Source organism: Rhinoderma darwinii, chromosome 6, assembly GCF_050947455.1.
Source record: "Rhinoderma darwinii isolate aRhiDar2 chromosome 6, aRhiDar2.hap1, whole genome shotgun sequence".
NCBI lineage: Eukaryota > Metazoa > Chordata > Amphibia > Anura > Rhinodermatidae > Rhinoderma > Rhinoderma darwinii.
This window is the reverse complement of record NC_134692.1, coordinates 83,133,881-83,159,661: the sequence shown is the minus strand read 5'-3', so window position 1 is coordinate 83,159,661 and position 25,781 is coordinate 83,133,881. Positions and strand designations below refer to the sequence as shown.

Here is a 25,781-nt window from a genome sequence, read left to right as displayed (position 1 = left end):
TTTCGATATCCCCGTAAACCGTACTGTTGAGAAAACAGGGACCAGTACGATATCTATACGTACCACAGGAAATGAGAAGTCATCTTTCACTGTAGTTCTCGCTTGTCAGGCTAATGGCCAGAAACTACCACCCATGGTAATTTTCAAGAGGAAGACTTTGCCTAAAGAAAATTTTCCTGCTGGTGTCATCATTGAGGCTAACCCAAAGGGCTGGATGGATGAGGAGAAGATGAGTGAGTGGCTGAGGGAGGTCTACGTCAAGAGACCGGGTGGCTTTTTTCACAAATCCCCATCCCTATTGGTCTGTGACTCGATGCGCGCCCACGTGACCGATACTGTCAAAGCCCAAGTGAAGAAAACTAATTCGGAGCTTGCTGTCATCCCTGGTGGATTAACCAAAGAGCTCCAGCCGCTAGATATCAGCATCAACAGGTCATTTAAAGTTAAATTGCGAGCTGCATGGGAGCATTGGATGACAGAAGGTGACCACACATTCACCAACACAGGGAGGCAACGCCGTGCGAGTTATGCCACTATGTGCCAGTGGATCGTGGATGCCTGGAAGAATGTATCAGTCTCCAGTGTCATCCGAGCTTTCAGGAAGGCTGGAATCACCACTGAAGAGCCTAGCAGCAGCAACGAGACCGACTCGGATAATGAAGAGGAGGACCCCATGCTTGATGCCGAAATCGCCCAACTGTTCAACTCCGACACTGAAGATGACGGATTTGATGGATTTCTGGTGGAGGAATGAACTGAAAAAGTACGGTAAACGTTTTGATTTGCAATTACAGCTGAACCAGTTGCAAGTTATTGTTAAAAAGTGTAATAAATTTTGACTTGCAGTCTGAGCAATGGTTTATTTAACGGTAATGTGCTGCGCCTTATAATCCAGTGCGCCTTATATATGAAACAAGATTGCTTATAAGGCGCTCATAGAAAGTGCGCCTTATAATCCGGTGCGCCTTATAATCCGGAAAATACGGTATTAGGTTGCATTCACAAGTTTTGTTCTATTTTGTGGCTTTCTTTTGCCACATTTAGAGCAAAATCTGTCAGTTTTGCTGTGATTTTACAAATTGTGCCGAATTGTGATGTGTGAATAGGGCTGGCCTTAGGTTGGATGGCATGCTGTGTAGGACCCTCTATTGCTGCTCTCCACACACCAAAAATTAGCCACACACACACACACACATATATATATATACACATACTGGAACACATATACATACATAAAGCTACACATATATATATATATATATATATATATACATATACACACACACACACACACAGGCACGTATATGCACACATACCGAGACATAAAATACATAAAGGAACTTGTATAGACATACAGGCAAATTTATATACACAAGGGCACAAATATACACACACGTAGACACATGTACACACACAAACACGGATACATATATACACATGCAGACCCATATATACCCACACAGGCAGATATATAGGCACAGGCACACACACAGGTATATAGAGGTGTGTATACATATATATTCACCTGGAATCCGGGAGTGCTGCCTTTTTCTTTGAATATATACAGTATATATATATATATATTTTTATATATATATATATATATATATATACACACACACATATACATATATATGTATATATGTGTATATATATATACAGTATTTATATATACACACACAGATACATATATACACATAAAAACACGTATATAGACAAATAGGCACATAAGCACACATATACATGCACAGAGACACATACACACACATACTGGAACATATACACATACAAACACAGTGACATATACTTTGACACATATATAGTAACACAGAGACACATATATATGCACAAAGAGATACATAGACACTCATAGGCACATATACAGGCAAAAATTGCTGAAAAATTCTGCAGTAGGCACCTACTTCCTCCCTTGCTGCACAGGCTCTCTGCTCTTGCAGGGGCAGGCTGTGGGCAAAGCTTCAATCTTTCCTCTTGCTGTCTTTGCTCCTGTCTCCATCATATGTAAACCAGGAGCAGAGAATATAGAGCTCATCAAATGGCCTGCCCAGTGGCACCCCCTACATGCAGGGAGGGTACAGCACCCTGTGCACACACCCCTAAGGCCATCCTTGCGTATAAATGCACCCTTATGCAGTCTGTTGCTATTTAGGCTGGGTTCACACTACCTATTTTCAGACGTAAACGAGGCGTATTATGCCTCGTTTTACGTCTGAAAATACGGCTACAATACGTCGGCAAACATCTGCCCATTCATTTGAATGGGTTTGCCGACGTACTGTGCCGACGACCTGTCATTTACGCGTCGTCGTTTGACAGCTGTCAAACGACGACACGTAAATTGACTGCCTTGGCAAAGAAGTGCAGGACACTTCTTTGCAACGTAATTTGAGCCGTTCTTCATTGAAGTCAATGAAGAGCAGCTCAAGATTACGGGCGTCACAGACGCCTCGCATAATGCGAGGAGGAGCTTTTACATCTGCAACGACGCAGCTGTTTTCTCGTGAAAACAGTCTGTCTTTTCAGATGTAAAAGACAGTTCTCGTGTGCACATACCCTTAGAATCACCTTAGTCAAATGGTTAGGGTGCTGGTAACAATGCAAAAAAAGGGTCAGAATATTAATTATTTTACTTGTTTTTTTATGTCTTGGTTGTCTCTTATTTTGATTATGTATGGTTTTTTTCCATCTTTAGAGACGTCAGCGAAAAAAACACAGTGAAAGGGTAAGTGATATTTGTTTGTTATTAAAGGGGTTTAATCACATCTGCCAAAATATGTTTATTATACAAAATATGTTGAATATTAATGGTGACGTGGAGCCTTACAAAAACGCCGCTAGAAAACGTTGTGTCAGCAGTTCTGTTTCTCCTGTCCCTGTTTTTTCCATATTCTAATTGAGGTGGGGAAAATATATATACTACATATATACTACAAAGTTCCTTATATTTGCTTGTATTATTGATGTATGGGAAAAAATGTAAACAATGGTTACAAAAAAGTACAAAACAGTGCTTAAAGGGGTATTCCTATCTTAGATATTTATCGCATATGTCTGATAGATGCGGGTACCATTTCTGGGACTCGTACCTATATCAAAACAGGAGTCATCCGACCCCTGTTTTGCCTGCTTAAACGGCCGCAGGTTCCAGGCAGGGACTAGTGAAGAGAGGGATGAGCTGCGACCCGCATCGATCAGACTTTTGTGATATATCGTGTGGATATGCCATAAAGGTCCAAGATGGGAATACCCCTTTAAGAAGTAAAGTACACATATTTGTCTATTTTCACATTAGTGTTGTAGCTTCTGTTTATAATAAAGCCATGACGTAGTGCCAGATCCATCATACGACGTATACCACTGGCGCTTGATGAACCTCATTGATTTATAACGTGGTTCATTCTTGGTGTCTGTCAAAACTGATGGAATTTATGATGTAGGTTCCAAACGGCGCCTTCAATGTAAATGTGAACATATCCTTAAATGTGAAAAATAGTTACAGAAATAAAAAGGAGAAAAGTCTAATACTTTGTATTTCTGTGTGGTAAAATCCTTTGTCTGCTTCCAGGGACATGGGCAGAAAATTTACCCAATTGAATTGTGGATTCTTAGGGTGGAGGGAAAGTTATTTTAGTACACTCAAGGTCTGTTGAAGTGGAGGACACTTCATTTTCTTTAGTACTAAACATGATTGATTTATACCGAAAATGAAGGCAGTAGAAAATACCACTTGAGCTACAGGTTAAATGGTTATGTGTTAATAATTGATGGAAAGCTTGAGACATGCATACCAAGGTTCTGTTGATTATACAGGGACAGATCCAAAGATGAAATAGTTAAAGGGAATCTGTAACGACTTTATGCTACCTTCTCTGAGGGCAGTATAAAGTAGTGGCAGGCACGCTGATTTCTATTGTTTACTTATAGCTTAACCCCTTAAGGACACAAGTTTTCGCCTTATGGACCAGGCCATTTTTTTCAAAACTGACATGTGTCAATTTATGTGGTAATAACTTCGGAATGCTTTCTCCTATCTAAGCGATTCTGAGATTGTTTTTTCGTGACACATTGGACTGTAAGATAGTGGTAAAATTTGGTCGATACATTCAGTGTTGATTTGTAAAAAAAATTTTGAGAAAATTTGTAAAAATTACAATTTTTCTAAATTTAAATGTATCTGCTTGTAAGAAAAATAGTTATACCACACAAAATAGTTACTAGTTCACATATCCCATATATCTACTTTATGTTGGCGTAGTTTTTTGAACATTCTTTTCTTTTTCAAGGACGCTACAAAGCTTAGAACTTTAGCAGCAATTCCTCACAATTTCAAGAAAATTTCAAAAGGCTATTTTTTTAGGGACAAGTTCAGTCCTAACGTGACTTTGAGGGCCTTATATATTAGAAACTCCCCATAAATCACCCCATTTTAAAAACCTAACCCCTCAAAGTATTAAAAACAGGTGAAATTTACAAATTTATTTTTTTTTGCAGAGAATCAGATTTAATCCATTTTTTCTGTAACACAGAAGGTTTTATCAGGGAAACGTTACTCAATATTTATTGCCCAGGTTCTGCAGTTTTTAGAAATATCTCACATGTGGCCCTAGAGTGGTAATGGACTGAAACACTGGCCTCAGAAGCAAAAGGAGCACCTAGTGGATTTAGGGGCCTCCTTTTTATTAGACTATATTTTAGGCACCATGTCAGGTTTGAAGAGCTCTTGTGATGCCAAAACAGTGGAAACCACCAACAAGTGACCCCATTTAGGAAGCTACACCCCTCAAGGAAATTATCTAGGGGTATAGTGAGTATTTTGACCCCACAGGTTTTTTGCAAAAATTATTGGAAGTAGGCTGTGAAAATGAAAATCTACATTTTCTTCAATAAAATGTAGGTTTAGCTAAATTTTTTTCATTTCCACGAGAACTAAAGCAGAAAAAGCACCACAACATTTGTAGAGCAGTTTCTCCTGAGTAAAACAATACCCCATATGTGGTCATAAACGGCTATTTGGACACACGGCAGGGCTCAGAAAGGAAAGAGCGCCATTTGACTTTTGGAGCTCAAATTTAGCTGGAATGGTTTGCGGAGGCCATATGGCATTTGCAAAGCCCCCGAGGGAACAAAACAGCAAAAACCCCCGAAAAGTGACCCCATTTAGGAAACTACACCCCTCAAGTAACTTATATAAGGGTATAGTTATCATTTTGACCCCACAGGTTTTTTGCAGAAATTATTGGAAGTAGGCGGTGAAAATTAAAATCGACATTTTTTTCAATAACCCACGGCAGGGTTCAGAAGGGAAGGAGCACCATTTGGCTTTTGGAGCTCAAATTGAGCTGGAATGGTTTTTGGGTGCCATTTGCAATGGCCCTGACGGGACAAAACAGTGGAAACCACCCAAAAGTGACCCCATTTAGGAAACTACACCCCTGAAGGAATTTATCGAGGGGTATAGTGAGCATTTTGACCCCACAGTTTTTTTGTTGAATTTAGTGGAATTATGCTGTGAAATAAAAAATTACTTTTCTTCTGATAAAACGTGGAAATTGTAAATTTTTACAAGAAATAAAGGAGAAAAAGCACCACAACATTTGAAAAGCAATTTCTCCCGATTACGGCACTACCCCATATGGGGTCATAAACTGCTGTTTGGACACACGCCAGGGGTCAGAAAGGCAGGAGCGCTATTTGGCATGCAGATTTTGCTTGCTTGGCTTTTGGGCGCCATGTTGCATTTGCAAAACCCTAAAGGTACCAAAGTACAGTGGTAGCCTCCAAGAAGTGACCCCATTTTAGAAACTACATCCCTCAAGGCATTTTTCATTTGCCTGGACATATGACAGGGCTCAGAAGTGAAGAGCACCATGCGCATTTGAGGTCTATTTCGGTGATTTTCACACCATTGGCCCACAATTGCAGGGCTCTGAGGTCAAATAGTAAAACAAACCCCCAAGTAGTGACCCCTATTTTGGAAACTACACTCCTTAAGACATTTTAAGGGGTGTAGTGGGCATTTGACCCCACAGGTTTTTTTTTTCATGAAAAATTAATGCGCAGCGTATGGTGCAAAGTGAAAATTGCAATTTTCCGCTGATATGCCATTCTAGCGCACAATATGTTGTGCCCAGTTTGTGCCACTGCAGACAAATACCTCATAAAATTTTAAGCGGGTTCTCCCGGATATGGCGATGCTATATATTTGGACGTAACTGCTGTTTGGGCACGCTGTAGAGCTCATAAGAGAGGAAGCGCCATTTGGCTATCGGCGTGCAGATTATGTTTGGTAGTCGTTCTGTTTGGGGTATTGCTGATATTTCATTTTGTAATGTGGGGGCATATGTAATCTGTGCGGAGAACATCAGGCTATAATAAGAGGGTATAGTAATGCGGTAAATAAATAATAATCCACAGATGTGTGGCCGGTGTCGCACTGATAAATGGTGCCCAACCTTATCCGCTTTTGGAACACTGCACATTTTGCATTGCCATATTCTGAGAGCCAGAACTTCTTTATTTTTTCTCCACCGGAGCTGTGTGAGGGCTTATTTGTTGCGGAACAATCCGTAGTTTTCATTGCTACCATTTTGGGGTACATGCGATTGTTTAATTACTTTTTATAAAAAATTTTGGCAAGCAAGGTGACAAAAAAACAGCAATTCTGTTATATTTTGTATTAATTTTTTACGGAGTTCACCGTGGGCTATAAATTACCATTTTACTTTATTCTGCAGGTCGATACGATTACGGCGATACCAAATGTATATAGTTTTTTTACGTTTTGCAACGTTTACGCAATAAAATAATTTTTTTTTACATTTTATTTATTTCTTGTGTCGTCATATTCTGAGAGCCATAACTTTTTTATTTTTCAATCAATGGGAGGGCTTGTTTTTTTGCGGGACACGTTGTAGTTTTTATTGGTACCGTTTTGGGGTACATGCGACTTTTTGATTACGTTTTATTCCATGTTTTGGGAGGGGTGGTGATAAAAAAAATAGATTCTGGCATGCTTTTTTACTTATCTTTTTTGCAGTGTTCACCGTGTGGGAAAAAATAACATTACAGTTTTATAGTTGGGGTCGTTACAGATGCGGCGATACGAAATATGTATACCTGTTTTAACGTGTTCATTTTTTTCCTATAATAAAAGACTTATAGGAAAAAAGGCAATGTTTGTTTTTATTGACATTAAACTTTTATTTTTACACTTTTATTCAACTTTTTTTTTTGTCCCACTTGGGGACTTGAGGACCTGCACCTCTGATCTTTACTCTAATGCATTGCACTACCCACTTAGTGCAATGCATTACAGCTGTCAGTCATTCACTGACAGCAAGCCTATTAGGTCCCATCTGTGGGCGGGGCCTAATAGGCTATCGTACGTGGCAGACCAGGAGGTTATTATTAGGCCTCCGATTGCCATATCAACGATCGGCACGGTCACAATAACATCGTGTCGATGCCCATCGCTACAAACTACTAAGATGCCGTGATCGATTTTGATCACGGCATCTAAGGTGTTAATGGCAGGGATCGGAGCTAGCTCCATTCCCTGCCATTACAGCACGGTGTCAGCTGTAACATACAGCTGACACCGGTGGCTGATGTCGCAGGCTCATCTTTCTTTAGCAACCGGAAGCATTTTAGGCCCGGGCGGGACCAGCAGGCTTCCGTACTTGGCAGACAAGAGGCCATTGTTAGGCCTCCGGTCTGCCAGAACAGCCATTGGAACCCCGCGATTTGCATTGCGGGGTTCCGATCTGCTAGGAAACACCATAGATGCAGCGTTCGCTTTTGAGCACTGCGTCTAAGGTTTTAATCGGCCTAATTGGTGACTAGCTCCGGTCCTGGCCATGCAGCAGGGTGTCAGCTGTAATATACACCTGACACCGGCTGGGGATGGTGCGGGCTCAGCTTCTGAGCCCGCACCAGCAACACAACGTACCCATACGTTGTGTTGCGTTAAGTCCTTAAAGACAGCGACGTACCCATTCGCGCAATGCGAATGCTGTGAGGAAGAAGTCCGGCTTATTCATAAGCTGACGATCCCCCAAGCCCCAGCTCCCGCAAATTGACACCTTTTTTCCTATTAGTGTGCTCTTTCCAGTTATCCAGCAATCATTTGTGCTCTACACTATTTAGCTGCAATGTCCTTGGTCACATAGCAACATCCCCTATGTGATCTCCAGTACACCTATAGTAGTGATCTCTTGGCATCCTTTGGTTAAGTCATACTAACCCAGCCATTGTCTTCTCATTAGCCAGGCAATGTTTTCTTGCCTGTCACCGTTTGCAGTAGATTCAGTTGCCCCATTACTGAATCAAGCCATACACTTGATCGCCGTTTTTGTAACGGACAGCACACGTACGTATACAACGTTCATGTGAATACATTTGTCTATGTGTATTGTCACGATCTGTGGGTATGTGGACCCACTAGGGCGGACCTCTGCAGCGGAGTAGCAGCTGGCCAAACAACAGTCCTAGTACAAGAGTACCTTTGATAGTCCAGACAGTAGCGGAGACTTAGGCACAGATGAACTTGAAGGAAGATGTTGCCACACGTGGTGGATCATATCAGTCATGGCAGATGACACAAGACGTGGTGTGAGACAGCAGGCGTGACAGATGGCAAAAGACGACTCCAACACTCTAAGGCAGAGTTTCCCAACCTTTTCAGACTCGAGGCACCCCAGGAAAAAAAATTAATTCTCAGGGCTCCCCTACCAAAAATTGTTTACAAAATGACAAAAAATGGCTAAAAACAAGCACTACACTCTTAGGGTATGTTCACACAACATTTTTTTGTTAGGCAGAAACTAAAAATCTGCCTCCAAATTGATTTAGGAATTTTGAGGCAGATTTTGAATTGACAGCGTTGTTTGACTTTTTATTTTGCTCTGTTTTTTGCCCACATTTTTTTTAAGCCGTTGAAGCGAATGCAAAAACTGCAGACAGAAAAGCACCAAACGAGCGCCGCAGGTTTTTTCTGCCTCCTATTAATTTCAATGGGAGGTCAGAGGCGGAAACCACTCGAAGACCATCAGCCCCCACTCACTGTAATGATCATCAGCTCCCCACTCACAGTAATGACCATCAGCACCCCACTCACAGTAAAATGACCATCAGCCCCCCACTCACAGTAATGACTATCAGCCCCCCACTCACAGTAATAACCATCATCCCCCCACTCACAGTAAAATGACCATCAGCCCCCCACTCACAGTAAAATGACTATCAGCCCCCCACTCACAGTAATGATCATCAGCCCCCACTCACAGTAAAATGACCATCAGCCCCCCACTCACAGTAATGACCATCAGCCCCCCCACTCACATTAATGACCATCAGCCCCCACTCACAGTAAAATGACCATCAGCCCCCCACTCACAGTAATGATCATCAGCCCCCACTCACAGTAAAATGACCATCAGCCCCCCACTCACAGTAATGACCATCAGCCACCACTCACAGTAATAACCATCAGCCCCTCACTCACAGTAAAATGACCATCAGACCCCCACTCACAGTAAAATGACTATCAGCCCCCCACTCACAGTAAAATGACCATCAGCCCGCCACTCACAGTAATGACCATCAGCCCCAACTCACAGTAATGACCATCAGTCCCCCACTCACAGTAATGACCATCAGCCCCCCACTCACAGTAATGACCATCAGCCCCCCACTCACAGTAATGACCATCAGCCCCCAACTCACAGGAAAATGACCATCAGCCCCACACTCACAGTAATGACCATCAGCCGCCACTCACAGTAAAATGACCATCAGTCCCCCACTCACAGTAAAATGACCATCAGCCCCAACTCACAGTAATGACCATCAGTCCCCCACTCACAGTAATGACCATCAGCCCCCCACTCACAGTAATGACCATCAGCCCCCCACTCACAGTAATGACCATCAGCCCCCAACTCACAGGAAAATGACCATCAGCCCCACACTCACAGTAATGACCATCAGCCGCCACTCACAGTAAAATGACCATCAGTCCCCCACTCACAGTAAAATGACCATCAGCCCCCCACTCACAGTAAAATGACCATCAGCCCGCCACTCACAGTAATGACCATCAGCCCCAACTCACAGTAATGACCATCAGTCCCCCACTCACAGTAATGACCATCAGCCCCCCACTCACAGTAATGACCATCAGCCCCCCACTCACAGTAATGACCATCAGCCCCCAACTCACAGGAAAATGACCATCAGCCCCACACTCACAGTAATGACCATCAGCCGCCACTCACAGTAATAACCATCAGCCCCCAACTCACAGTAAAATGACCATCAGCCCCCCACTCACAGTAAAATGACCATCAGCCCCCCACTCACATTAAAATGACCATCAGCCCCCCACTCACAGTAATGACCATCAGCCCCACACTCACAGTAATGGCCATCAGCCCCCCACTCACAGTAAAATGACCGTCAGCCCCCCACTCACAGTAATGACCATCAGCCCCACACTCACAGTAATGACCATCAGCCCCCCACTCACAGTAAAATGACCATCAGCCCGCCACTCACAGTAATGACCATCAGCCCCAACTCACAGTAATGACCATCAGCCCCCCACTCACAGTAATGACCATCAGCCCCCCACTCACAGTAATGACCATCAGCCCCCAACTCACAGGAAAATGACCATCAGCCCCACACTCACAGTAATGACCATCAGCCGCCACTCACAGTAAAATGACCATCAGTCCCCCACTCACAGTAAAATGACCATCAGCCCCAACTCACAGTAATGACCATCAGTCCCCCACTCACAGTAATGACCATCAGCCCCCCACTCACAGTAATGACCATCAGCCCCCCACTCACAGTAATGACCATCAGCCCCCAACTCACAGGAAAATGACCATCAGCCCCACACTCACAGTAATGACCATCAGCCGCCACTCACAGTAAAATGACCATCAGTCCCCCACTCACAGTAAAATGACCATCAGCCCCCCACTCACAGTAAAATGACCATCAGCCCGCCACTCACAGTAATGACCATCAGCCCCAACTCACAGTAATGACCATCAGTCCCCCACTCACAGTAATGACCATCAGCCCCCCACTCACAGTAATGACCATCAGCCCCCAACTCACAGGAAAATGACCATCAGCCCCACACTCACAGTAATGACCATCAGCCGCCACTCACAGTAATAACCATCAGCCCCCAACTCACAGTAAAATGACCATCAGCCCCCCACTCACAGTAAAATGACCATCAGCCCCCCACTCACATTAAAATGACCATCAGCCCCCCACTCACAGTAATGACCATCAGCCCCACACTCACAGTAATGGCCATCAGCCCCCCACTCACAGTAAAATGACCGTCAGCCCCCCACTCACAGTAATGACCATCAGCCCCACACTCACAGTAATGACCATCAGCCCCCCACTCACAGTAAAATAACCATCAGCCCCCCACTCACAGTAAAATGACCATCAGCCTCCCACTCACAGTAAAATGACCATCAGCCTCCCACTCACAGTAATGACCATCAGCCCCCCACTCACAGTAATGACCATCAGCCCCCAACTCACAGTAATGACCATCAGCCCCCCACTCACAGTAATGACCATCAGCCCCCAACTCACAGGAAAATGACTATCAGCCCTACACTCACAGTAATGACCATCAGCCACCACTCACAGTAATAACCATCAGACCCCCACTCACAGTAAAATGACCATCAGTCCCCCACTCACAGTAAAATGACCATCAGCCCCCCACTCACAGTAAAATGACCATCAGCCCGCCACTCACAGTAATGACCATCAGCCCCCCACTCACAGTAAAATGACCATCAGCCCCCCACTCACAGTATAATGACCCCTCAGTAAAGAGACCATAAGCCCCCCCAGTAAAGTGACCAACAGCCTCAGCCCCACCAGTAAAGTCACCATCAGCCTCCGTCCGTCCCCCCAGTAATATGACCATCAGCCCACTCCACCAAAGACACCATCAGCCTCAGTCTCCCCCCCCCCCCCCCCCCCCCCGATAAAATGACCATCTGCCCCTCTAGTAAAGTGACCATCACAGAGAGAAAGTGTGCTTACTCTTGGGGAAGGAATAAATAAGGAGGTATAAGAACAACAACTCCCAGCATGTCCAGGCTATTATGTGCTATCAATGAGCATTACAGGGAGGAGATATAAGAGGAGAGAACTACAACTCCCAGCATGTCCAGGATGTTATGTGATATCAGAGAAAGTTTACAGGAGGAGGAGGAGGTATAAGAGGAGAGAACTACAACTACCAGCATATCCAGGCTGTTATTATGGGATATCAGAGGACATTACAGAGAGGTGGTATAAGAGGATAGGACTACAACTACCCGCATGTCCAGGCTGGTATGGGATTTTAGAGGACATTACAGGAGGAGGTATAAGAGGAGAGGACTACAACTCCCAGCATGTCCAGACTGTTATTATGTGATATCAGAGGACATTACAGGGAGGAGGTATAAGAGGAGAAAACTACAACTACCAGCATGTCCAGGACGTTATTATGGGATATCAGAGGACATTACAGGGAGGAGGTATAAGAGGAGAGAACTACAACTACCAGCATATCCAGGACGTTGTTATGTGATATCAGAGGACATTACAGGGAGGAGGTATAAGAGGAGAAAACTACAACTACCAGCATGTCCAGGACGTTATTATGGGATATCAGAGGACATTACAGGGAGGAGGTATAAGAGGAGAGAACTACAACTACCAGCATATCCAGGACGTTATTATGTGATATCAGAGGACATTACAGGGAGGAGGTATAAGAGGAGAAAACTACAACTACCAGCATGTCCAGGACGTTATTATGGGATATCAGAGGACATTACAGGGAGGAGGTATAAGAGGAGAGAACTACAACTACCAGCATATCCAGGACGTTATTATGGGATATCAGAGGACATTACAGAGAGGGGGTATAAGAGGAGAGGACTACAACTCCCAGCATGTCCAGGACGTTATTATGGGATATCAGAGGACATTACAGAGAGGAGGTATAAGAGGAGAGGAGTACAACTACCAGCATGTCCAGGACGTTATTATGGAATATCAGAGGACATTACAGAGAGGAGGTATAAGAGGAGAGGACTACAACTCCCAGCATGTCCAGGACGTTATTATGGGATATCAGAGGACATTACAGAGAGGAGGTATAAGAGGAGAGGAGTACAACTACCAGCATGTCCAGGACGTTATTATGGAATATCAGAGGACATTACAGAGAGGAGGTATAAGAGGAGAGGACTACAACTCCCAGCATGTCCAGGACGTTATTATGGGATATCAGAGGACATTACAGAGAGGAGGTATAAGAGGAGAGGACTACAAATCCCAGCATGTCCAGACTGTTATTATGTGATATCAGAGGACGTTACAGGGAGGAGGTATAAGGGGAGAGAACTACAACTACCAGCATGTCCAGGACGTTATTATGGGATATCAGAGGACATTACAGAGAGAAGGTATAAGAGGAGAGGACTACAACTACCAGCATGTCCAGACTGTTGTTATGGGATATCAGAGGACATTACAGGGAGGAGGTATAAGAGGAGAGAACTACAACTACCAGCATGTCCAGGACGTTATTATGGGATATCAGAGGACATTACAGAGAGGGGGTATAAGAGGAGAGGACTACAACTCCCAGCATGTCCAGGACGTTATTATGGGATATCAAAGGACATTACAGAGAGGAGGTATAAGAGGAGAGGAGTACAACTCCCAGCATGTCCAGGACGTTATTATGGAATATCAGAGGACATTACAGAGAGGAGGTATAAGAGGAGAAGACTACAACTCCCAGCATGTCCAGGACGTTATTATGGGATATTAGAGGACATTACAGAGAGGAGGTATAAGAGGAGAGGACTACAACTCCCAGCATGTCCAGGACGTTATTATGGGATATCAGAGGACATTACAGAGAGGAGGTATAAGAGCAGAGGACTACAACTTCCGGTATTCTGGCTCCATTTCTCACACAACTGCTAACAAAGTAAAGAAAAAAAATACTTACCCTGCCCAGCGTTAACGGCTCCTCTCCCTCCGTCAGGCTTCTAGTGGGAAGCGGTGGGCAGTACTCGTAACAGTCATCCGCGCGTCACGTCTGCTACAGGGGCGGAGCTTGTAGCTAAAAAAAAAAATTAACATTTTTTTTTTTGCAGTGGATGAGCTGAGTGCCGCGGCTCCCCTGGACGGCTCTCGCGGCACCCCAGGGTGCCGCGGCACCCCGGTCGGGAACCACTGCTCTAAGGCACAGGAACAAACACAGCACGGGATATAGGTAGCAGGACACGGAAACAACGGGGACAGGATAACACTAAGGTACCATTTGGTAAGACTAACATGTTTATACACAACAACGCTTAGGCAAGGAGTGAAAGGGCAGAGCCCTTTTAGTAGTACAGGGTGATCATGGGCTAATTGGGGATTTTTTACTTGTGCGCGCACTGGCCCTTTAAGATCGGGCACGCACCCTACGGGACACAGCAGAGCGTAGCGGAAGTGAGTGCTAGCGTCTCCTAGGAGGGAGATGCTGGCCAGCACTCACAAGTCCATGGCTGCAGTCGTCGAGGGGTAAGTCAGAATGCTGGTCCGCAGCCGTGGACGTTACATGTATTTTGTCCTTTACTCCGTTCCTAGTCTGTTACCTCTGGTTCCTAAGCAGCCCGCTTAATTTGTATTGTTTACAATGTACACATACTCCATTCTTTCACACACACCACAGGAGTAACAAACAATCCTCGCAGATACTTAAATATATAAAAATACTTTACTAATAACATGGGAGTGACAAGCAATATACATCAAGATATAGCACAATACATAGAGAACTCAACCACACACAGATGCCTCCTTTTACCACCTACCCTGGATACTGAGCACATATGGCCAGTAATGTGTATGCAGGGGCGGATTGGCCATGTAGTTTGCTGGGAATTTTCCAGGTGGGCCGGACGCTCCACTGAGCAGGGGCCGCTCTCCTGTACAGTATGTAGGTACTGAATAAGGAGAGGGCTGGGCCGGGGGGCAGTGAGGCCTGTAAAATGTATTAAAAAGCTTGGGCAGTGCAGGGGACAGGAGCTTTGTGTGTAATGTACGATGTTCTCCTGCAGGGACAGAGCGTGTGTGTTCCGGGCGGCTGCATTATACATCACATGTGACGTCATATAATGCAGCCGGCCACACTCTGCCAGTGAGGAGAACATTGTGGTTATTCACATTGCAGGGAGGATGGAGGAAAAATTAAACTTCCCAAGTAGTCTGTGTTTCATCCTCCTGGGATGACGCTTCATCCTATGTAAGCACCGCTACAGCCAATCACAGGTTGCAGCGGTCTCCTGGGATGAGACGTCATCCCAGGAGGCCGGCCTGTTAGCTTGCCGGCTAAGTGCTGCAGTTTTTTGTAGCGGACATTCCATGCGAAAAACTGTACCATAGTTTGGTGCGCTTTTTTGCCCGGAATTCCCTCCGGCGCACAGGGCACTAGGCTTTATGTGATAGTTTACAGGTGGATCCTGCTTATCACAGACATGCAGGTCCCGCTATCACTGAACCCGTCAGGTCCGCGAGACTGATGGATTCAGTGAATAGCGCTAGACACATCTGCTCTGAATAGAGAATACAGAGCAGCTGTATCTAAAAAGGTAAAAATAATTTTTAATCAAGAGTATTTACAAAGTTACACTAAACAAACTGATATGTAGTACGTTTAGATAGCACCAGATTTTCAAAGGTAGGGGTCTAGATAGGGGCCCAACCCGCTATAGAATGGAGTATTACGCACACCAATAGAGATAGATTTGCAAGTAAAATTATTTTTTATTTATTATACCACGGTGCAACATTTCAGTCCAAACATAGACCTTTGTCAAGCACTTCCTTATACTGGTTAGACGGTGCAAGGTAGAGCGGACGACTGCTAATGAACCCGACCATATAGTCAGGCAGTGGCTAGGAGGCAGTGGGAGCAGAAACGGGTAGAACAGATTTTATGGGGCCCCATTCTAGAGATAGGCGCGTGTCCCAGTGGTGGGACCCACATCTATCTGACATTTATGACATATCCTGGTGGGAAAACCCCTTTAAGGCTTTATTCACACAACCGTTTTTAACGGCCGTGTGACTGCTGTTTATTTAATGGCCGTCGCACGGCTGCATTAAAATCTTTTAACCCCAATGGGGCAATTTACGTAGCCTGAAGAACCCGAGCAGAGCATCAACTAGCGCTCTGCCTGGGCACTCCAGCACTGCTCCTGACGTCACTGTCCATATATGGACAGTGACGTCTGGAGTTTTCCCAGGGCTGGAATCCCGGGGCAGAGCCTCTATTAGTGCTCTGCCTGGGGACTATGACTCTGGGGAAACCCCTGACATCACCATCCATATATGTCCCGGGTCAGAGCCTGTACTAGCACTCGGCTTGGGGACTCCAGCACTGCTCCTGACGTCACTATCCACATATGGGCAGTGACGTCAGAAGTTTCCCATCGCTGGACCCTGGACAGGGAAGTATAATTGTTTTGCTTTTATATGTGTTACTGATTATTTATTGTTTTACAGGTTGATTTGTTGGACTACTTCGGATTTGAGGACTAATTCAAAGGCAGCGTTTTTTTAATTCTCAATATAAGGGTATGTTCACACGCAGAGTCAAAAACGTCTCAAAATACGTAGCTGTTTTCAAGAGAAAACAGCTCCTGATTTTCAGACGTTTTTTATGCCACTCGCGATTTTCGAGGCGTCTTTCGTGGCGTTTTTTACGGCCGTTTTTGGAGCTTTTTTCAATAGTCTATGGAAAACTGCTCCAAAAACGTCCCAAGAAGTGTCCTGCACTTCTTTTTTGCGGCCGTTTTTTTACGCGTAAAAAAACGCTCCGTCGGAACAGAACGCCGTTTTCCCATTGAAATCAATGGCAAGATGTTTGGAGGCATTCAGCTTCCGATTTTTCGGCCGTTTTTCGGCCGTTTACGGACCGAAAATAGGCCGTGTGAACATACTCTAATGGTTAACGAGGATTGTGTGTTTTTTATTTCAATAAAATATATATTTTTTTATGTCTGTGTTTTTTAAAATATTCTACGACCGCCTTAGTAATGACCGCTGGCTGATTGACAGCGTCCATTACTAAGGAGGGGCTTAGTGTTAGCTGGTGAATAGGCTAACACTAACCCCCATTATTACCCCGATACCCACCACCACCACGTTACCGGGATGAGCGGGGTACGATCCAGTAGCCGACCATCTGTAGTGATGGTTGTGTAATGGCGAGGCCGCAGGCTGATATTGATAGGCTGGGAAAGCTCAAAAATCATGGCCCTTCCCATCCTGGTAATGCTAGGCTGCTGCTGTGTTATATCTGGCTGGTTATGAAAAATGGGGGGGACCCCACGTCATTTTTAAAGAAAAAAAAATGTATAATCAAAAAAAAAATGACATGGGGTCAACCCCATTTTTCATAACCAGCCAGATACAACACAGCAGCAGCAGGCTAGCATTACCAGGGTGGGAAGGGACATGATTTTTGGGCTTTCCCAGCCTAATAATACCAGCCTGCGGCTGCCCCAGTGCCCAGCCGTCGCTGCAGATGGTCGGACATTGGATCTTGCCTGACTCTCCCCGCTATCCCTGGTGGCAGTGGATACCGGGGAAGTAATAGGGGTTAGTGCTAGCTTTTTTACCGGCTAACACCAAGCCCCAGCCTTAGTAATGGACGCGGTCCATCAGACAGCGGCCATTACTAAGGCAGTAGTGATCAAGATGAAAAAAACAGACATTAATTTAAAGGATCTGCCAGGCACAGCTTCTGTGTCAATGCCCATAGGTAATCAGTCTGCACCTGCTTCTATGTCTGTGAGACTGACTCCATCTTCCACCACTCAGGATGGCAGGCTCAGGAGTGGGAGAGCCTATCACAGCCTGGCCAGACGGAGCTAGCTCCCGCCCTCTGTCTATTTATAACTGCCTTTCCTGTTCCTCCTTGCTTGTGATTCTTCTCGTTTGGTTTCCTGGCCCTGCTTCTTGAACTATTTGACCCTCCTTCATATTGACCCTGGCTTACTACTACTCTCCTGCTCTGCGTTTGGTACCTCATACACTCCTGGTTTGACTCGGCTTGTTCACTACTCTCCTGCTCTGCGTTTGGTACCTCATACACTCCTGGTTTGGCTCGGCTCGTTCACCACTCTTGTTGCTCACGGTGTTGCCGTGGGCAACTGCCCCATTTCCCTTAGCTTCTGTGTACCGTTGTCTGTTGTGCACTTATTGAGCGTAGGGACCGTCGCCCAGTTGTACCCCGTCGCCTAGGGCGGGTCGTTGCATGTAGGCAGGGACTGAGTGGCGGGTAGATTAGGGCTCACTTGTCTGTTTCCCTACCCCCACCATTACAATTAATTTTATTAAAATAAAAAACAGACAACCCATGTTAACCATTTTATTGGGAATTTAATAAACGCTGTAATTGAAGTAGTTCGCAAATCCGAAGACAACCCAGCCTGTAAAAAAACACCAAAAAATAAATAATTAGTAACACATAAAAAAGCAATGAAATTATTACACTTACGTTTCCTGGGTCCAGCGCTGGAGCCGCAATGTCAGCAAGCTACACTGTTTCCGTAACTTCAGGCGTTATAGCACTTAAAGTGCCTAGGGCAGCATCAACTAAATACGGCCCAGCTTTCACCTTCACTCTCCCCTCTGGCTCCCCACTTGACCTATGCCTTTAATGCCCCTCTCCCCCTCCTCACATGGAGCCTCTGCCACCAGCTGTGCCCCCCACCACAAATAAAGGTTCAAAATCCTCTTCCGTGTCCCCTGCACCCCATGAGACTGCCACGTTCTGTTCCCCCATAGTACCCCTACCATTTGCTCCCCAGCATTTTACCGGACAATATAGCACAGCATGCTGCACTATTTTGGTCACTATTTTTTTCCCTGCAGTAGAAGCTTCTAAGGCATCTTTCACACCAAGGTATTTCTATCAGTTTACTGTATGTGGCGGGAAAACTCCTGACACCTATGATAAATGGATCCATAGACCCACATACACCCAACACTTTTTTTTTTTTTGCTGCGTGGAATAGGTTTGAAGGCTGCGATATTCCATTCATATGTATGTGTTTTTTTTTAACATGGGCGCCTATGGTGGACGGACAGCTGAGACATCCTTTCACCATTCAGTGCATCTCCTGGGAGCTTTTTCAGCACATACATTAAACTAATAGAAATACTGTGGTGTGAAAGCCGCCTAAGAGCATCCAATGCAAATGTGAACAAAGCCCAATGCTGACAATAATAATAAGGCTGCATTATTAGGGTATGTTCACGTGCAGCAGCAAAATACGTCTGAAATTACGGAGCTGTTTTCACCTAAAAAAAGCTCCAGATTTTCAGATGTTTTTTAACAACTCGTGTTTTTTTGCGGCGTATTATACGGACATTATTCGAGCTGTTTTTCAATGGAGTCAATGAAAAACGGCTCCAAAAATGTCCCAAGATGTGACATGCACTTCTTTGATGCGGGCGTCTTTTTACGCGCCGTCTTTTGTCAGTGACGCATAAAATTACACCTCGTGGGAACAGAACATCGTAAAACCTATTGATTTCAATGGGCAGATGTTTGTAGGCGTAATGGAGCCGTTTTTTTAGGCGTAATTCGAGGCGTAAAACGCCCGAATTACATCTGAAAACAGTGCGTGTGAACATACCCTAACATCTATCACCAATGTGGCTACAGCTAATGGTTTGCTGACTCTGCCCACTTGTGCTGGTCCCACCCACAACATGGGGCCACTTTTAGATTTTTATGTATATATAATATATATTCAGATCACAATACAACACTTTCTCCTGGAACTCTACTTAGAACCAAAGCCACATCCAGCACCTAATAATTTATTTCTTCTTCTTATTTTTTTACCGGCACGCTATACAAAAAAAGGTTGTTTACCCCTGAACTACATAGAACACTTGCTCTTATCGTCCTGTGTAGTGTAGATTCTTCCATACAGGACATACACTTGTTGCGATAAGTTCACATTTCGATTAATAAAAACGCTGCAGAAAATACAATACAGACAATTGTTTTTAATATACATTAACCCCTTTCCCGCTGTGGCCACTTTTGACCTTTCTGACAGAGCCTTATTTTTCAAATCTGACGTGTCACCATGTGGTAATGACTCTGGAATGCTTTTACCTGTCCAAACTATTCTAATATTTTATTTTCTCGTGACACATTGGATTTTGTTACTGGTAAAATTTGGACGTTACATTCAGTATTAAATTGTGGAAAAACACCAAAATTTAGCAAAAGATTGCAAAAATTTGTAATTATTTTTATCAATTTAAATATATCTGCTTATAAGTGTATGTTCACACAGCCTATTTTCGAGCGTTTTTCGGGCCGTAAACGCCCGTAAAAACCTCCGAAAAATCAGAAGCAGAATGCCTCCAAACATCTGCCCATTGATTGCAATGGGAAAAACTGCGTTCTGTTCCGACGGGCCGTTTTTTTGCGCGCCCGTTTTGAAAAACGGCCGCGTAAAAGAATGGCTGCGAAAAAGAAGTGCAGGTCAATTCTTGGGATGTTTTTGGAGCTGTTTTCATAGACTCTATTGAAAACAGGTCCAAAAACAGCTGTAAAAAACGCAGCGAAAAACGCCGCCAAAATCGCGAGTGGCTTAAAAAACGTCTGAAACTCAGGAGCTGTTTTCCCTTGAAAACAGCTCCGCTTTGGTTAAGCGTGTGAACATACTCTCAGACAAATAGTTATACCACACAAACATATGTCTACTTTAGATTGGCATAATTTTTTGAACATCCTTTCATTTTTCTAGGACGTTACAAGGCTTAGAACTTTAGCAGAAATTTCTCACATTTTCAAGAAAATTGCAAAAGGCTATTTTTTCAGGGATCAGTTCAGATCTGTACTAGATAGACCCCATAAATCACCCCATTTTAAAAACTGCACCCCTCAAAGTATTCAAAACCGCATTTAGAACGTTTCTAAACACTTTAGGCGTTTCACAAGAATTAAAGCAAGGTAGAGGTGAAATGTACAAATTCAGTTGTTTTTTTTGTTGCAGAAATTTAGTTTTAAAACATTCTTTTTTCTGTAGCAGAAAAAGGTTTTAAGAGAGAAACACAAGTCTATATTTATTGCCCGGATTCTGCAGTTTTTAGAAATATCCCACATGTTGCCCTAGTGTGATAATGGACTGAAGCACAGGCCTCAGAAGCAAAGGAGCACCTAGTGGATTTTGGGGCCTTCTTTCTATTAGATTATATTTTAGGGACCATGTCAGGATTGAAGAGGACTTGTGATGCCAAAACAAAGGAAACACCCCATAAAAAGACCCCATTTTGGAAGATAGACAAGGAATTCATCTAGGGATGAATTTTGACCACAGAGGTGTTTAAAAGATTTCATTCGAATTTGGACGTGAAAATAAATTTGTTTACATTTTTCCAATAATATGTAGTTTACCTAAAACAAAATCTATTTCCACAAGGAATAAAGAAGAAAAAGCCCCCAAACATTTGTAAAGCAACTTCTTCAGAGTATGTAAATACCCCATATGTGGTCATAAACTACTGCTTGGGCACGCGGCAGAGCTTAGAAGGGAGGGCGCCATATGGCTTTTCGAGCGCAGATTTTTCTGGATTGGTTTCTCAACACCATGTCGCATTTGCAAAGCCCCTAAGGGATCAGTACAGTGGAAACTCGCCAAAAGTGACACCCCATGAGGAATTAATCTAGGGGTGTAGTGAGCATTTTGACCCCACAGGTGTTTCATAGTTTTCATTAGAGTAGGGCAGTGAATTTTTTTTTTTTTTAAATCTATTTTTTCAATAAGATGTTGCTTTAGCTCAAAATGTGTCATTTTCTCAACAAATAAAGGAAAAACAGAACCTCAATATTTGTAAAACAATTTCTCCCGAGTACGGCAATACTCCATATGTGGTCATAAACTGCTGTTTGGGCACAGGACAGAGCTCAGAGGAGAAGGAGCCCCATTTCGCTTTTGGAGCACAGATTTTGCTAGAATGGTTTCTTGGCACTATGTCACTTTTGCAAAGCCCCTGTGGGACCAAAACAGTGAAATCTCCCCAAAAGTGACTCGATTTGGGAAACCACACCCCTTGAGGAATTCATCTAGGGGTGTAGTGAGCATTTTGACTCCACAGGTGTTTCATAGATTATATTAGAATTGGGCAGTGAAAATAAAAAATAACTGTTTTGAGCTATTTCACTCGAGTACGGAATTACCCCATATGTGGTGATAAACTGCTGTTTGGGCACACAGTAGTGCTCAGAAGGTATTGCTCAGAAGGGAAGGAGAATTTCTCCCCACAGGATCTTTCCATAAATGATTGCACTGCGAATGGTGCAAAGTATAAATTGCATTTTTTCCCCAGATATACCATCTGGCTTTCGGGGCGTGGATTCTGTTTGGTAGTAGTTTTGCTGGGTGTCAGCTGTAACATATAACTGGCACCCGGCGGTGATGGTGTGGGCTCAACTCCTGAGCCCGCACTATCACCGCGATGTAACTGTACTGCAGTTTGCGGGAACCACTGCCCTACAGCGCCATATATATATATATATGGCGGATGTTGGGAAGGGGTTAAATAAGCATCACATTTATGGTATCCCCATAACCATAACATCTGATGCACACACACCCGTCTGTCCACATGATCACCTTCTTCCATTGCTCCATGCTCCACATTCTGATGCTTACGAGCTCATGTAGGTTATTTTGGTGGTGGACAGGGGTCAGCATGGGCACTGTCACCGGTCTGTGGCTGCCCAGTTCAAAAACTCAGCAAGCTGCAGGGCAATGTGTGTTCTGACACCTTTTTATCATAGGCAGCATTAACTTTTTTAGCAATTTGTGCTACTGTACCTCTTCTGAGGGTCTTGAACCCCCACCCTAGCCTTTGCTCCTGATGTGCATCTATAAGCCCTCTGGTGCCCAAGACGCAGTTGCCGTTTCAACGGCAGTCCTTCCTTGGACCGTTTTTGTTAGGTACTAACCACCTTTTGGAAATTCTCTGACCTATTTGTCTAGCCATCACAATTCGGCCCTTGTCAAAGGCGCTTGCCCATTATTCCTGCGTGCAACATATGAACTTCAAGAACTGAGTGTTTACTTGCAACCTAAAGTATTCTACACCTTGACAGGTGCCATTGTAAAAAGATATGCAGTGTTATTCACTTCACCACTCAGTGGTTTTAATGGCCTGGCTTTACAATTAGGATATCTTATAATTGATAGTAAAATTTACCTGATGTTTGTATAATTTCCTTTTTTTCTCCTTTTTTGTTCCTTGCATTTTTAGGTTTCGTAAATTCAATATTTTAGGAACACACACAAAAGTAATGAACATGGAGGAATCAACAAATGGATGTTTAGCAGCAGAATTTAGGCATTTGGTAAGTTATCTTACAATCCAGGTATTTTACAAATATTATTTTGATTTTATATTATCTAGAGGTAAATGAACACTAACTTTTTAAACAACTTATGCTAATATAATAGTATACCTGATATAGACCAACTTTGTAAAAATTCAGTTGTTTTATCCGTGGGGAATTTTGTGTGAATTTACTGCCACTATGTTGTCAAGCACTGTCAGTCCCTGATTATACAGCAGAATTGACGGGTTGCAGAAGGTGGGGGTGTCACTTCACTGCCTGGCTATAAAGGTATGTTCACACGCACTGTTTTCAGACGTAATTCGGGCGTTTTACGCCTCGAATTACGCCTGAAAAAACGCCCCTAATACGCCTACAAACATCTGCCTATTGCTTGCAATGGGTTTTACGGTGTTCTGTTCCCATGAGGTGTAATTTTATGCGTCGCTGTCAAAATACGGCGCGCAAAAAGACGCCCGCGAAAAAGAAGTGCATTTCACTTCTTGGGACGTTTTTGGAGCCGTTTTTCATTGACTCCATTGAAAAACAGCTCCAATAACGTTTGTAAAACACGGCGTGAAAAACGCGAGTTGCTACAAAAAAGTCTGAAAATCAGGAGCTGTTTTCGCCTAAGGGTATGTTCATACGCACTGTTTTCAGATCAATTCGGGCGTTTTATGCCCCGAATTACGCCTGCGAAAACAGCTCCATTACGCCTACAAACATCTGCCCTTTGCTTTCAATGGGTTTTTCGGTGTTCTGTTACCACGAGGTGTAATTTTACATGTTGCTGTCAAAATACGGCGCGTAAAAAGACGCCCACGAAAAAGAAGTGCATGTCACTGTGAACATAACCGAACAGTCTTTGGAGAGAGGAAGGAGGAGCAGGATAAGGGCTTATTCAGACGAACGTGATATACGTCCGTGCAACTCGCATGATTTTCACGCGTCTCGCACGGACCTATATTAGTCTATGCGCCAGTTCAGACAGTCCGTGATTTTTACGCAGCGTGGGTCCGCTGCGTAAAACTCACGACATGTCCGTTCTTTGTGCGTATTTCGCGCATCATGCACCCATTGAAGTCAATGGGTGCGTGAAAATCACGCGCACCACAAGGAAGCACTTCCGTGGGACGCGTGTGATTCACGCAACAGCAGTGAAAAGTATGAATCAAAACAGAAAAGCACCACGTGCTTTTCTTTTTACAAACATACAAACGGAGTGTCATAATGATGGCGGCTGCGCGAAAAGCACGCAGCCTCGCACCATATGATGCTGACGCACGGAACTGTCAAGTGCCTTTTGCGCGTGCTAAACACTGCGTTTTTTGCGCGTGCAAAACGCACACGCTCGTGTGAATCCGGCCTAAAGGAGCAGAGAGAGAGAGTCTGCATACAAGTCTATTGAGAAAAAATGGGTGAGCAGGGGTAGGAAAAAGGATCAGAGTGAGGGTATGTGCACACACACTAATTACGTCCGTAATTGACGGACGTATTTCGGCTTTCAAGTACCGGACCGAACACAGTGCAGGGAGCCGGGCTCCTAGCATCATACTTATTTACGATGCTAGGAGTCCCTGCCTCTCTGCAGGACAACTGTCCCGTACTGTAATCATGTTTTCAGTACGGGACAGTAGTTCCACGGAGAGGCAGGGACTCCTAGCATCGTACATAAGTATGATGCTAGGAGCCCGGCTCCCTGCACTGTGTTCGGTCCGGTACTTGCAGCCGAAATACGTCCGTCAATTACGGACGTAATTAGTGTGTGTGCACATACCCTGAGAAAGACACAGGCATCCTTGTAAGATTTGTGTGACCCCAATGCCGGCTTTCCAGCTACATTACTCAGTACTGTTGTATAATGTCCTCCATGCTGCTGCTTCTTATGCTGGTCAATACGATTACGGCAATACTAAATTTATATAGTTTTTTTAATGTTTTACTTTTTATACAAAGGGAAAACTATTTGTTCAAAAAAAAGAAAAATTTGTTTTGTGTCGCCATATTCTTAAAGCCATAACTTTTTTGGCGATTGAGCGATTTGAGGGCACATTTTATTGTGGGGCGATCTTTAGTTTTTATTGCTACCAGTGTTTTGGACATACTACCATTTTCTGACCACTTTTTAGTAAGTTTTTTGTTTTTTTAGAGCAGAGGTTACCAAAAAACATATTAGGCGCTTTAAAATTTTGGGTACTTTTATGCTAAATAATGTTATATTCTAATATTATGGATGCGGCGATACAAATTTTGTTTATTCTATTTTTTTATTCCTTGCATTAAAGTAAAA

General features: G+C 43.9%; 1 protein-coding gene across 2 annotated transcripts in view; it reads left to right on the top strand.

Annotated features, from left to right (window-relative positions):
- STAT1 (signal transducer and activator of transcription 1) overlaps positions 1-25,781 on the top strand; it is a 1,010,933-nt gene that overhangs the window by 533,790 nt on the left and 451,362 nt on the right. Inside the window, exons 12-13 of one of the 2 annotated variants that reach the window (XM_075829994.1) lie at positions 2,714-2,743; positions 23,416-23,509. In XM_075829994.1, the coding sequence (XP_075686109.1) occupies positions 2,714-2,743; positions 23,416-23,509 (124 nt within the window). The remainder of the gene's footprint in view (positions 1-2,713; positions 2,744-23,415; positions 23,510-25,781) is intronic. The other variant, XM_075829995.1, reaches the window with a different exon arrangement.